The 13,331-nt window shown below is 41.9% G+C and overlaps 1 protein-coding gene and 1 pseudogene across 2 annotated transcripts in view; one reads left to right on the top strand and one right to left on the bottom strand.

Moving 5' to 3' along the window:
* Positions 1-7,420, top strand: part of LOC147021401 (carbonic anhydrase-related protein 10-like) — a 198,684-nt gene extending 191,264 nt beyond the window's left edge. For both annotated transcript variants that reach the window (XM_085891320.1, XM_085891319.1), the window contains one exon: positions 7,041-7,420. In XM_085891320.1, the coding sequence (XP_085747446.1) occupies positions 7,041-7,274 (234 nt within the window). In that variant the 3' untranslated portion in view covers positions 7,275-7,420. The remainder of the gene's footprint in view (positions 1-7,040) is intronic.
* Positions 7,421-12,951: 5,531 nt separating this feature from the next.
* Positions 12,952-13,331, bottom strand: LOC147021400 (histone H2B type 1-like; annotated as a pseudogene).

The raw sequence follows: 13,331 nt of genomic DNA, 5'->3' as shown, positions 1-13,331 counted from the left end.
AAAAGGAAAATTTCCCTGTTGATCTTTACAATTCATTCAATGATATTTTCCAATAAATAAATGGATGCAAAAGAAAGAGCAAGAAGATTTAAGGAACATCAAGAGTTGGTTTCAAAAGTTGTAAAACAACAGGAAGACATAAAGAAGAAACGCAGACAGAAACTAACGGGCGAAGAAGCATTTGAAAGAAAACAAGAGAAATTTTTTAAACCACTTTTAAAAACTTCCCAAGAAAAAATGAAAGATGTTTCCACAGTTCCCTCAGTAGAATATACTCCTAAAAAACTTCAAATGTTAAAAGATTTTGGTCAAATGACGGAGGAAGAATTAGAGCATTTAGGAGAATTAGAATATGATGAAGGTTTATTTCAACAACTGGAAGAGATTAATCGACCCCCTGATTATATTGTGAATGCTCTTCAAAACAATGAATATTCAGCGGATTCAAAAACCAAAGCAGGACTCATTCCAACAGAACAACCAGCAATATTTCATCTTCTTCAAGAAAAGGTATTGATATTTAATGATGAATTAAGGTTCTTGGGTTCTGCTCAACCCCTGTTGAACTAACTCCGAGATTAATGTTTCTTCTCACAAAAGATGGAAGACAAGGTTCAACTGTGAGGGATGAATCAAAGTATATTGATAAACCATTGGATATGAAAAATAATGATGATAGAGTATATATTGATCTGCTGAACACTCCAAATTATAGAATTAGTATTTCTAGTAAAAGTAGGAAAAATGAGAAGGAGAAACACATTATTCAGGCTTTAAGTATCCTTGGTTCAGGTATTAGTTTTCTTCCAAATGACCCATCGCAATTAGTTAATAGACTGTTATTGTTGTTAAGTAGTAAGAAGGCTGGAAATAACAATTGTTTTAATGAAGCATCAGCCATTTTAGACCAGTTGATGAACATGAAAATAATTAATAAATCTCAATATAAAGACATTTTATCTCATATTAAATAAGACGAGAAGCACAATCCTGAGTTTTAATTTCACAACAAGCGACCACACATCTTCATTCCCATACCCACTACAACTTGACCCAACAAAAGAATATGAGGCATCTTTATTGTCCATGGAAACTTATAATACCTTATTTAATATAACTGATAAAAATGACAAGTTTAGTTATAATCCCGGAAGTGGATACAAAACGATAACAGTCTCACCCGGAGCATATGAGATTTCTCAAATCTTCTTCTTCTTCTTCTTCTTCTTTTGGCTGCTCCCATGAGGGGTCGCCACAGCGGATCATCCATATGATCCGCATAGTGATTTGGCACATGTTTTACGCCGGATGCCCTTCCTGACGCAACCCTGGTCGCCTCTTACGACACAGGGATAAGGTACACCTATTTTAACCGGGGTATACACCGGCCCAGTATACTGGTACTCATTTCGCCGACCTCGGAAGGATGACAGGCTGAGTCAACCCCCTGGTGTATTAATTCAGTGGCCCAACGAGGCTTGAACTCAGGACCTCTTGGATCCCAAGCCGCTGCCCGAACCACTGCGCCAACACCAGGCTTATGAGATATCAATAATTTTTGAAGAGATAATTGTTCTACATTATGTAGTAAAAAGAAATTTGAGGATTACATGAAGCACACGACTGAAAAATATAAATATATTGTTGTGAAACAAGATGAGATATTAAGGGATATATTTTTTGTTTTATAAACAATTACATATATAAATGACAACTATTATTATAAATCTTGTGGGTAAATCTGCTTCTGGAAAAAAAAAACTTTCATAAATCTCAAATATCTCTCAAATATTTTTGAGAAATCTCAAAAAACTGAGATTTCTCAAATATCTTCCGAAATTGCTCATCTTATGAAAGAACAGGGTGATGAACCAAAAAATGTTGTTATAGACATTCAAAAACATACTTCAAAATCAACAATTAAAGTTAAAAATAACTACAAGGTTGATTTCACAATTGATAATTCATTTAGAGAGTTATTGGGTTTCTCCTCAAAAAAGATTGAAACTAATGGGATGTTTTACAGTGTTAATGTCATTAAAATATCCTCAGGAATAAATTCGGTGTTAATTCACTGTGATTTGATTGATGGTGCTTATAATGATGGAATAAAAACAAATACAATATTTTCATTCAGCGCATACTCATCCCCAATTGGTTATAAATTCAATATGGAACCCAAAAATTTGGTTTATCTCCCTGTGTCAGGAAAAACCATACACAGAGTAAATTTTAGGATAACTGACCAAGATAATCGTATGATTTATTTTAATGGAGAAGTTATATCCATCAGAATTCACCTACGTGAAGTTTTCCAATAAATAAATACGATGGTTATTGTGAGGAAACACGAGTTGGGAAAATATAAAATAATTACAGGGGATGGGATGTTCCTTTCCCCATACTACAAGGGTGAAGGTATGTATCTTGGTGGAGGATACTATAAACCTAAGAGACAAAGGGGTGTTGGACATCAATTTAGAGGAGATGGGATAATTGATAGTCTAATGGGTATTGGTTCAACTATTCTTAAACATAAAGATCTAATTGGTTCAACTGCTTCTGCTGTGTGAAATGTAGCAGGTGTTGTAAAGAGCATAAAAGATGCCCAGAAGGAATCTCATAAATTACAAGCAATAAAAGAAATTAAGAAAGGCAAAACTCAGTTGTCCCCCCAAGAACGACAGAAAATAATTCGAATACTTGGATCAGGGTTTCAAAAGTTTTAACATCTTTTTTCCGAAATAAATACAAGTATGGAAGCAATTGATAGTATCTATGATTTGGATGATACTATTATTATCTCAAACTCCATATAACATAGGTGTATAACAGTATATAATGTGTGTCAAGGGGGACGTTCTTAGATCTGTGAACCCCAAACACAGAATCCTCAACTGAATAGTCAAGGCTTAACTTTTGTTTGTTGGTGTGTGTGTGTGTGTGTGTGTGTGTGTGTGTGTGTGTGTGTGTGTGTGTGTGTGTGTGTGTGTGTGTGTGTGTGTGTGTGTGCGTGCGTGTGTGTGTGTGTGTGTGTGTGTGTGTGTGTGTGTGTGTGTGTGTGTGTGTGTGTGTGTCCCAACCCTCACATTCAAAATCTCAACCCCAACCCTCACATTCAAAATCTCAACCCCAACTCAATCCTCGCCCAACACAATGTCTTTTTCAAAATGAGGTTTCCAGCCATATATATATATATATATATATATATATATATATATATATATATATATATATATATATATATATATATATATATATATATATATATTTTTTTACGTTTTTTTTTTCTCTTCTTCCAATTCTGTCTTTTAAGGCTTTCAGGTTTGATGACGTAGAAAGGGGGAGTAAGCCTGCACTTTCTTCCCAGAACGAACAATGTATATTTTTTATGTTTTTTCTCTTCTTCCAATTCTGTCTTTTAAGGCTTTCAGGTTTGATGACGTAGAAAGGGGGAGTAAGCCTGCACTTTCATCCCAGAACTTTCTTGATCTTGCTCCCATCAAGCACCATCCGACAAAGAACTACATCGATAGGTTTAGATCTCAAAGAGTGATAGCAACTCCAAAAGTCTCCAAAATATAAATAAATAAAATAATAATAAATAAAAGTCTCCAAAAAAGTTTCAAGTCTCCAAAATAAACCCAACTTTCCAAGTCTTCAAGGTATAACCACATTCCCGTTGAGTTTCCAAGATATGTATCACATTGTGAGTTATCAAGCCAGAACCCACATTTCAAGTCTTCAAAATAAAACCAACTTACAAAGTCTCTAAAGGATAACTCATTCCCTGATTTTTTCAAAATTTGTGAGTCTCCAAGGTAGGTCCCATATTTAGAACCATCTTGGCAGAACCCTTTTCCTGAGTCTCCAAGGTAGTTATTTAAACCATCAAGGCAGAACTCATTTACTGATTTTTTCAAAATTTGTGAGGTCTCCGAGGTAGGTTTCATATTTAAAACCACCAAGACTAACTCATTTACTAATTTCTTCAAAATTTGTGAGTCTCCAAGGTAGGCCCCATATTTAGAACCATCTTGGCAGAACCCTTTTCCTGAGTCTCCAAGGTTGTTATTTCAACCATCAAGGCAGAACTCATTTACTGATTTTTTTCAAAATTTATGAGTCTCCAAGGTAAAACTTGTATTCTGGCTCATCAAGGTATAACTTGTTCAGTGGGTATTGTCTTGATAACTCACAATGAGTACTATTGCTGTAAAACTCTTTTTCAGGATTTTGCTGGTCTCCAAGGTATAACTCTTTGGTTGGGTCATCAAGGACGAACTCGTTCTGTGGCTCTTGGTCGCTCATAAGGTCTTCAACCAAGCCAACAATTTCGCCCCAAGTTGTGGCAAAATCGGTATTTTCATATTACATTTCAGATACAATTTCCTGTGAGAGGAAATAATAATGTATTAATCAAGTTATTTAATTATTAAACGAGTCGATGTTTAAAAGGAACTAAAAATAGGAAAATAAAATCTTACCTCAATGGATAAGAGGTTTGAATCCAGTTCATCAACTTGAAGGTTTAGTTCCATACAAGTCGGAGAGTTCCAAGGAACCCCAAAGTCATCCCACTCAAGGTCTTGCTCGTTCTGTGGGTCTTGATCGCTCACAAGGTCTTCAACCAAGCCAACAATTTCGCCCCAAGTTGTGGCAAAATCGGTATTTTCATATTGCATTTCAGATACAATTTCCTGTGAGAGGAAATAATAATGTATTAATTAAGTTATTTAATTATTAAACGAGTCGATGTTTAAAAGGAACTAAAAATAGGAAAATAAAATCTTACCTCAATGGATAAGAGGTTTGAATCCAGTTCATCAACTTGAAGGTTTAGTTCCATACAAGTCGGAGAGTTCCAGGCAAGCACACAGCACACCATCACCAGCAAAAAAAATGTTTAAAATGGAGCCTGGGCTTGAGGCTTTTATAGGGAAAGACTGGTGGGTGTGGTTTCCTTTGGAAATTCCCTGGGCAAGCCCAGGCAAGCCTTCGTTGGGAAATTTTTCAAAACCATAACATGCTGGAATTTTCTTGTGATTTCTTTGTGAGTCAGAGATGAACTGGAAATGATGTAAGAGTCGGTGGGGCTTAGCAAAAGTCGGCGGGGCTTAGGAAAAGTGGGCGTGGCCTAAAAAAACCTCATGAAAAGTGGGCGGGGCTTAGCAAAAGTGGGCGGAGCTTAAAGAAAAGTGGGCTGGCTTATAAAAATTCCACAGGAAAGTGGGCGGGGCTTTTAAAAAATTCCACAGTAAAGTGGGCGGGGCTTAGAGGTGAGTGGGCGTGGCTTATGGAATACCTCGGGAAAAGTGGGCGGGGCTTAAAGAAAAGTGGGCAGGGCTTTAAAAATTCCATTTGAAAGTGGGCGGGGCTTATGAAAAGTGGGCGTGGCTTAACAAAAATAACTTGTGGCTCAGGAGGTGGTCAAACAAGAGCATTAAAAGAAGTTTATCATTTCGTAATGGCACAAAAGGGGTATCTTAAAAAATATAAAGATTCAAATGTTTTGTTTTTCAATATTTTAGATGGGGATTATTGTGCAAAGAAAATGAAACTATTGAAGGAATTTGAGAATGAACAAATCTTTATAGGTTCAATGAGTGAGCTAAAAATATGCATCGGTTATTTGATAAAGAGTGTGCCGAGGCTTAGACGTTTCAGATATTTCTTTAGAATCACCTTTAACAAATCACATTACTACTTTGCTACTTGAACAAATCTTTATCTTATTGCATGGGTTATTTGAAAAAAGTATCCCCAGGTTAAAAGGGGAGACAAATAAATATACCTTGGGATAAAAAGGGGGTTTAATTGTTCGGGAAAAAAATATGAATTGCTGAAAATCCCCCATTCATTTACATGGGGAAAAGTGAGCCAGAATCAGTATATTCACCCTACTCACTTACACCAAGATCCAAGTTCCAAGTTATTATTTGTGAATATACTCGATGGAAATGAATGTTTTAAGAAAATTAAATTATTCCCTAAAGTAGAACATGGGCAAATATTCGTTGGTTCGCTCTTTGAGTGGAATAAAAATATAAAAGGGAAGAAGTGCTTTAATCAGTAAGTCTCAATCTTTCATAGTCTCAATTTTACATTTGCTTCAATGGGAGGGAAGGGGATAGGTGGGGAGAAAATCAGTCTCAATTTTACATTTGCTTGTATGGGAGGGGGAGAAAATCAGTCTTAATTTTACATTTGCTTGTATGGGAGGGAAGGGGATAGGTGGGGAGAAAATTAGTCTCCTATTTTGGGCTTTTGAGGCTTGAATCAGAAAGTTTTTCCCTTTTCCCCCATTCATTTGAATGGGAGTCCCAGAAACCCCATTTATCATCTACTCATGTCCGGATGGGAGTTTGTTTCTGGACGTGTCCGGGCGATGTTTATGTCCGGACGGAAGTTTATCTCCAGACATGTCCGAGCAGCGTTTGTCTCTGGACTGTGTTTATCTTCGGACATGTCTAGGCGGTGTTGGTATTTATAGTATGAACAGTAGAAAATGGATTTCAGGCATTATTTTGTTTCCATCTTCACTGTTATTCCATGCACAATCATTTTGATGAGACAGTATGAATCGTGATTGACGCTCCACTGCACGTCTGCCTTCTCTTCCTCTCACGTCATGCTGCCTTCCCTCCCCTCCCACCCTTTCCTCACTCTCCATCCCTCTTCTCTCCACCACCCCTCCTCTCTCTTTCCCCTCCCTCCTCCCCCTCCTCTCTCTTTCCCCCTTCCTCCTCTCTCTTACCCCCACCCACCTCTCTCTTTCCCCCTCCATCTCCTCACTCTCCCCCCACACCTCTCTATCTCGCCCCTCTTGTCCCCCCCACCCCATCTCAGTGCTCCCGTCAGTGAAGTGCCGACAACGATACATATATATATATATATATATATATATATATATATATATATATATATTCTAGATTATTATATCACATGATTGGTGCTTTCGTGAAACCATAGCTTGTTGACAGTTTCTTTATATTGAGGATGTTTATGCTGTCATGAATGTGGTATTTTTGCTTTCTTAGATGAAATCTCTGCGACTTCTGAGTCGTAATTTGCCCTCACATCTTTACATGACCTTGAGTGACAACGTTCGGCCTCTGCAACCATTGAACGGGCGCTGCGTGAGGAGCAACATTGCATTGGGTCCCATAACCAGGCCCTGTCCTGGTCATCGACCTCACAAGCTCCAGTACAAGAGCCGTCTAGCAGAACTTGGGAGCATGGCCAATGGTCCAAGCAACAGTGATTTTGTTTAACAGAGTGTGTGCCATACCATTGGACAGGGCACCACACCATTCACTTGATTGTTTCAAAATCCTGGGAATTGTGTTTTATCTCACTCGTCCCTGAAATGTACTTGTCGAGGTTTGTTTCATGAAATTAAACCGAACATTTCAAAATACTTACCCGTGTCAGGAGCATTGCTTTGTCTATTTTGATGTCACTATACTGAGATTAATCTATTTTGCTTATAAGGGGAGAAAACGTTTTCGACTCAGGAAGCAACAAAAAGTGCTGGTGCTGTGAATTCTGGGGCACAGGACGGTTGGGGCAGCAAATTGAACGACTGTTCCTCCATGACTACCAGGATAGCCTACTCTTTCACATAGGTAGACATTCCATGAAGACATTCGAGTTCATGGAGGAGCCAAATGAAGAGGTTCATGGAGGAGCCAAGAGTAGAGAGCTGGCAGGAAAGGATGAGGTGACGATGTGCAACACTCTTGAAAGGCTGCAGGTCATTGTTGAAGTCGAGTCCACCTGGTTCGAATCCGTGTCCAGCAGTCCGAGTCCTGAGTCTCAGTCCTTGGTATTCTGAGTCCTGTGCTGGAAGTGTCTTGTAAAATGGCAAAAAAATAGTGAATTTATTTGTGCTTATGTCAATGAAGACAATAAATTAAAAAAACTGACTCAAAGATCGCGATCAAGCCCAACGGTATCAAGCACAACACATGTTTGGGATGCAGCAGGCCAATGCTTGCAGCCGAGCCAGGAAAACTGCTCACGCAAAAGGGGGTCTCTGCTGATGCTGTGCAGAAAAATATGACACCACTGACTTAGCACCGTTCTGATCTGTTCTCTCTCCTTTGTTTTAGAAACTGAACAAAACTAACGTTAGTAATATTGCAGATGTAGTCCCACTGACCTCGATGATCTGGCCACCGGCACCACACTACCGCCACAAAATCGACATTTTGCCGTGTGTATTCTCTTCTGTGTCTTGGGACTCACGAGCTGTAGATCGTTGCCAACACCAAACAAAATCACTCCTGAAGTAGCAGACATGACTTGATCTTGACTCCAACTCCTCAAAGCAATGCTGCAGAATTGGGCAATCAACATGTGGATGTGACGTCATCAGCACACTCTGGGCATTTCTTCTTACCTCTGCTATGCCACTGAAGGTGAAGGTATGTTTTCACCCCTGTCTGTCTGTTTGTTTGTTTTTTGTTCGTTTGTGTGCACGATATATCAAAAGGTTGTGGACGAATTCGCATGAAACTTGGTGGACAGGTTGAGCATGTTGCAAAGACAAATTGATTCGATTTTGATGAAGATACTGTTGTGGTTGTGGATATTCGCAAACCACCATTCAGGTCCCGTAGGTGAGATATCTCTGTAAGTACATGTGTAGTTAGCCCAAACCCGTTGTATAGAGGGAATTTATGTGATCCATCCGGGCTGTGACGCTTTGAGTTAGCAATTTTTTCTGTTCTATCTTTTATTTCAAACAAACAGCATCTCAACAACCACGCCATCCCCACCACAACGCCAACCACACTACAACCACGCCACCTCCACCATCAACGCCACCACATCTTCGCCACTTGCCATTCAGCAGGCCCTGTGCGGTTACGATCTCCGGACACAAACAGAAACCAACGGCTATGCTCGGGGGTTTTCCCGCCTGTTTTTCCCGTCGAGGTTCTCCGCGCTCGGTGTGGAGGAGGGGCGATGCAGGGGTCAAAGGTGAGAAAGGGTGGGGGCCTCTTTTTGGGGGAATAATTCCCTGGCTCCACGCCAAGACTGACTCCCCCCGGCCCACGCGTGGCGTGGGGTGGAGGGAAAGCGAGAGGTCACGCCCCCCTTCGAGAGGCTTCTCCAAAAAGCTCGAAGGGAGGCGGGGCCGAAAATGGGGCGGAGCGAAGGGCGGAACCCCGCGCTACAAAAGGCGAACAGGACGGACCTTGAGGGTTGTTGGGTTGGTTGGTCGAGAGTTGGAGTGAGTGGTTAGTCGAGGTTTGGTCTTCATGGTCGTCTTCTGGCTCGAGTCGCGGTTGTGCTTGTGGTTCCTGCCTTGTTTCGTTGACCCGTGCGCTAGCGCCGAAAACAGCGCCGAACAAACCCCGTCCGTTTCCCCAAAACCCCGTCCGTACCGTCGAGTGGCCAACACGTGCAGGCGCGAGGCATTCAGGAGAGGACTCGCCTACCACGCTCGGGCACGGAGTCGCGGCCAGGCGGGACCCCGTCGACGGACGTCGGAGAGGGACTCGACACGCTCGGGGAAGTCGCAACTTCCATTTATTTTGGGTTCTGTGTAAACGTGTGTGTGGCGCCAGTCTGGTGAAGTAAAACTGTTAAGTGTTGCCGTTTGTCGGTCTTATTCGGTAGTATCTCTGCGTCATTGTTTCTTTTGTTGCATTTGCTTTTTGTGCATAATTGTTTTAATTGCTATATGTGTGCTCTCCGTGTTTCGTGTAAATAAAGTGCTTGCATGTTGAATTGTTCCCCGTTTCGCTGCGTCCTTTCCTTCGTTTGAATCTCCATCTTGCTTCACGTAAAGGGTTGGTAGTGGGCTTAATACGCCCGATAATTAATCGGAACCGTCGAGGCCCGACGATAACACCGCTCTGTTATCCCGATAGTATGGAACGGATCGCTTAAGCGGCTCGTGACGGGAGTCGACCTGCGGCGAGGTGCGATCGCCCGGTCTACCAGCCGCGTGGGTACTTAGGTCGAGTTTGGCGAACAACCCTATCCCACGCGGGTGGCCGATTGGCACGATCGTGGTGAGGCCGAAAGGCCCACCCGTGACTGGCTCCCGGCGTTAGTCCGAGAGGGTCACGACAGAATTGTCCGTCCGTTGGGCGACGTGCCGCGATTCGAGTCACGTGGCCGTTCGCACGCCGGCGGGCGCGAATTCGCAACAATACGAATCCGGATCTGGATACGAGAATTATTTAATTTCCTAAGTGATTCTTCACCTTTGAGAGATAGGACCAAAAACGACATATATATATATATATATATATATATATATATATATATATATATATATATATATATATATATATATATATATATATATATATATATATATATATATATATATATATATATCTAGCATGATATCTCAAAAATGCATTTGGCCCGATATGTTCTTATGGATCAGGCATGACGTGGTGGAGGTATGCGCTCTACCGAGTGCCCTTCTAGTTTATTCGTTATTATTGATTGGGAGTATTATATGTTCACTTTGGTATGGGATGGGTAGTAACTGCTAACTACTCTTTTGAGGGAAATTCTCTAAGAGTCTATATATCTAGAATGATTATATAGGTGTGTGTGTGTGTGTGTGTGTGTGTGTGTGTGTGTGTGTGTGTGTGTGTGTGTGTGTGTGTGTGTGTGTGTGTGTGTGTGTGTGTGTGTGTGTGTGTGTGCGCGCATTCTTTTAGCGTGCATGGTTTGCTTTCCTTCTCCTCCATCTTTCTTTTCCTTTGTCTATGGATGGGTGAATCTTGCAAATAGTTTCTGTCAGGCTCACTTGGCTGCGCATGGTTGTTTTTTGAGGGTGGAGGAGCAGCGTAGTAGGTTCCTCCTGACGACGTCATCGTTGTTTATTTGGTTTCCTCCTGATACTCCAATGCTGTATTTGGTCAGTTATTTGATTTTGAAAAAGATGAACTTTTCTGTGACTTTATCACCTGACCTTAATCTTATGATAGCAAGAGATCATACTCAAAATCTATCTACACTCTGCAAGAATAAAAATAAAAATACCCCTTTAAGAATAGTGAAGTGGCTTCACCTGGCTGGCCATGTACATATGCCACCCCACTACCCGAGTCCGAGACCTCGAGCCCCCTCTACCTGAATCTGAATAGGAGTCCTGAAGAGTTGAGTCTGAGTCCCCCCAAAATGGACTCGAATCCTACATCACTGCGTGCAGGTACGGGTAGGAGACAAAAGACGGGGAGTCTGTTCCACAGGTGAGAGAATCGAGGGATGAATGGAGGTGAGCGTTCAGGTTATAATTTCTGAGTGTAACCAGGTTTGTGATTCTGGAAAAAAAAAAACGTGTGTAACCTGAGAATGGTGGGGGAAGGGTGGAAAGAGCGAAACCTGGAGTGATGCAAAGACCAGTAAGAGTCCACCAACCTTCCTGCGGTGAGTGCTACCGAGATATGGCATTTCCATGGAGGGCTTTCACCCTCTAATATACATGTCTGCCAAAACGACCCCTTCCTATTCACATTCGGGACACTTGAATAGCACCATTACATCGTGCATTTTGTTTCAGGCATTTTGGGATTGTTTGTTTGGAGCATCGGGAGTTGGCGAACATTAGGTGCTCGCTATAATCCGCCATGAGGATTTCAAATGGCCGTAGTCGAGGTCTTTCCATGTTTGGAGATCCAGCGGGGCACAAAAGTTCCATCTCAGCACCTGGGTCGGAGCCTCAGTTATTTCCCCATGGATATTTTGTTGGACTTTGCATACACAGTTTGAAAACTTCCTTGTTAAATCCTGCTTATAATGAGTTCTTGCGGAGTTGGAAGGCACGCGAGAATTTCATTAAAAGGAGGGCAATCCAGAGAAATGGTCTGATTTGTGGTTGTTTTTTTTCCATATTAGGAGAAGTGAAAAATCGCTTCCATTATCATCGGCGGTCTTAACCGGAGATCTCTTTACCAACACTCCACATGGACCACTCACACAAACCGGTGGTTGATTCAGCGGATGTACAGTCCGCAGAGCAAAGATGGCCTGCAAATATTATGGCAGTTTGTGTGAAGGGTTATCGATAATTTGGCCATTCTTTCTGTCTGATGGACAACCGCTGCTAGTTGGGCCATTATAATGACACAAGCTGCTCCTGAAACCTGGAACTTTCCTGGAGGTTGGAACCTTCTTGGAGCCTGGAACATTCATGGAGACTGGAACTTTCTTGGATAATGGAACCTTCCTGGAACCTGGAACCTTCCTGGAGCCTGGAATCTTCATGGAGCATTAACCTTCCTGGAGCCTGGAACTTTCTTGGAGCCTGGAAACTTATTGGAGCCTGTACCCTTCCTGGAACCTTGAATCCTTTCTGGAGCCTGGAACCTTCCTGGAACCTTGAATCCTTTCAGGAGCTTGGAGTCTTCCTTGAGCTTAGAACAAGTTGAAAATCTCCCACTCCTCCCCCCCCTCCCCCCTCCCCATACAATTGAGCATGAGAAGATGTGACTCCCACTCCCTGGCTCAGCATCATCGGCTATTAATTTAACCAGTCAGATCACATCATATGGGAAACGTCACACAGGTACTCGTGCCATTTCATTTTGTGTCGTGTGTATTGTAGCGCCAAATTAAATAACTCCTTCAGATTTAACTTCCCGTTGGGGTCCAATGCCACAAAAACAGAGCTCGAGGGTTACAGGTATTGACCGTAGACCATATGGTGATCTCCAATAATAAATGTCAGTGTGTGTGTGTGTGTGTGTGTGGGGGTGTGTGTGTGTTTCTCCTCCATAACTCCAAAACCATGAAACCGAGCAGCCCCAAACTTTGCATGAATACAAAGGGGAGTCCAACACAAAATAAGTGTCAAAATCTGGAGTGAAATCTGAAAAGTTTTAATGAAAATAGCGATTCTTATAACTGAGCGTAGAATAAGCGTACTCATGTAACTAAGGATCAACTGGAGAAACTCGTGTTGCGAGTCCGAGCTCATGTGGAGCTGGTGTACTTGGTCACGGCTTTGGTCCCTTCAGACACGGCATGCTTGGCCAAGTCCCCGGGAAGGAGCCAGACGTACTGCCGTTTGGATGTCCTGCGATGTGATGGTCAAGCGCTTGGTGTAACGCACGCCAGACGAGACGCACTCAAAGATGTCATTCACAAACAAATTCATGACGCTCATCGTTTTGTAAGAAACACCCATAGAAGGGGTGAACTTGCTTCAGCACCTTGTAGATACTGTGGATGTAAATGGTGTCGCTCTCCCTTCTGCGAGATTGCCTTTCACCAGGACCCTTTCGTGTTGCCTTGGAAACGGCTTTCTTGGAACCCTTCTTTGCTGCCACTTGTTTGGGAGGATCTGAGGGCAT

The sequence above is a fragment of the Eptatretus burgeri genome, chromosome 8 (genome assembly GCF_056783735.1).
Source record: "Eptatretus burgeri isolate ZD-2024b chromosome 8, Ebu_testis_v1, whole genome shotgun sequence".
In the NCBI taxonomy this organism is placed as follows: domain Eukaryota; kingdom Metazoa; phylum Chordata; class Myxini; order Myxiniformes; family Myxinidae; genus Eptatretus; species Eptatretus burgeri.
Note: the sequence above shows the minus strand (reverse complement) of the source record. Positions and strands in the feature narration are given on the sequence as shown.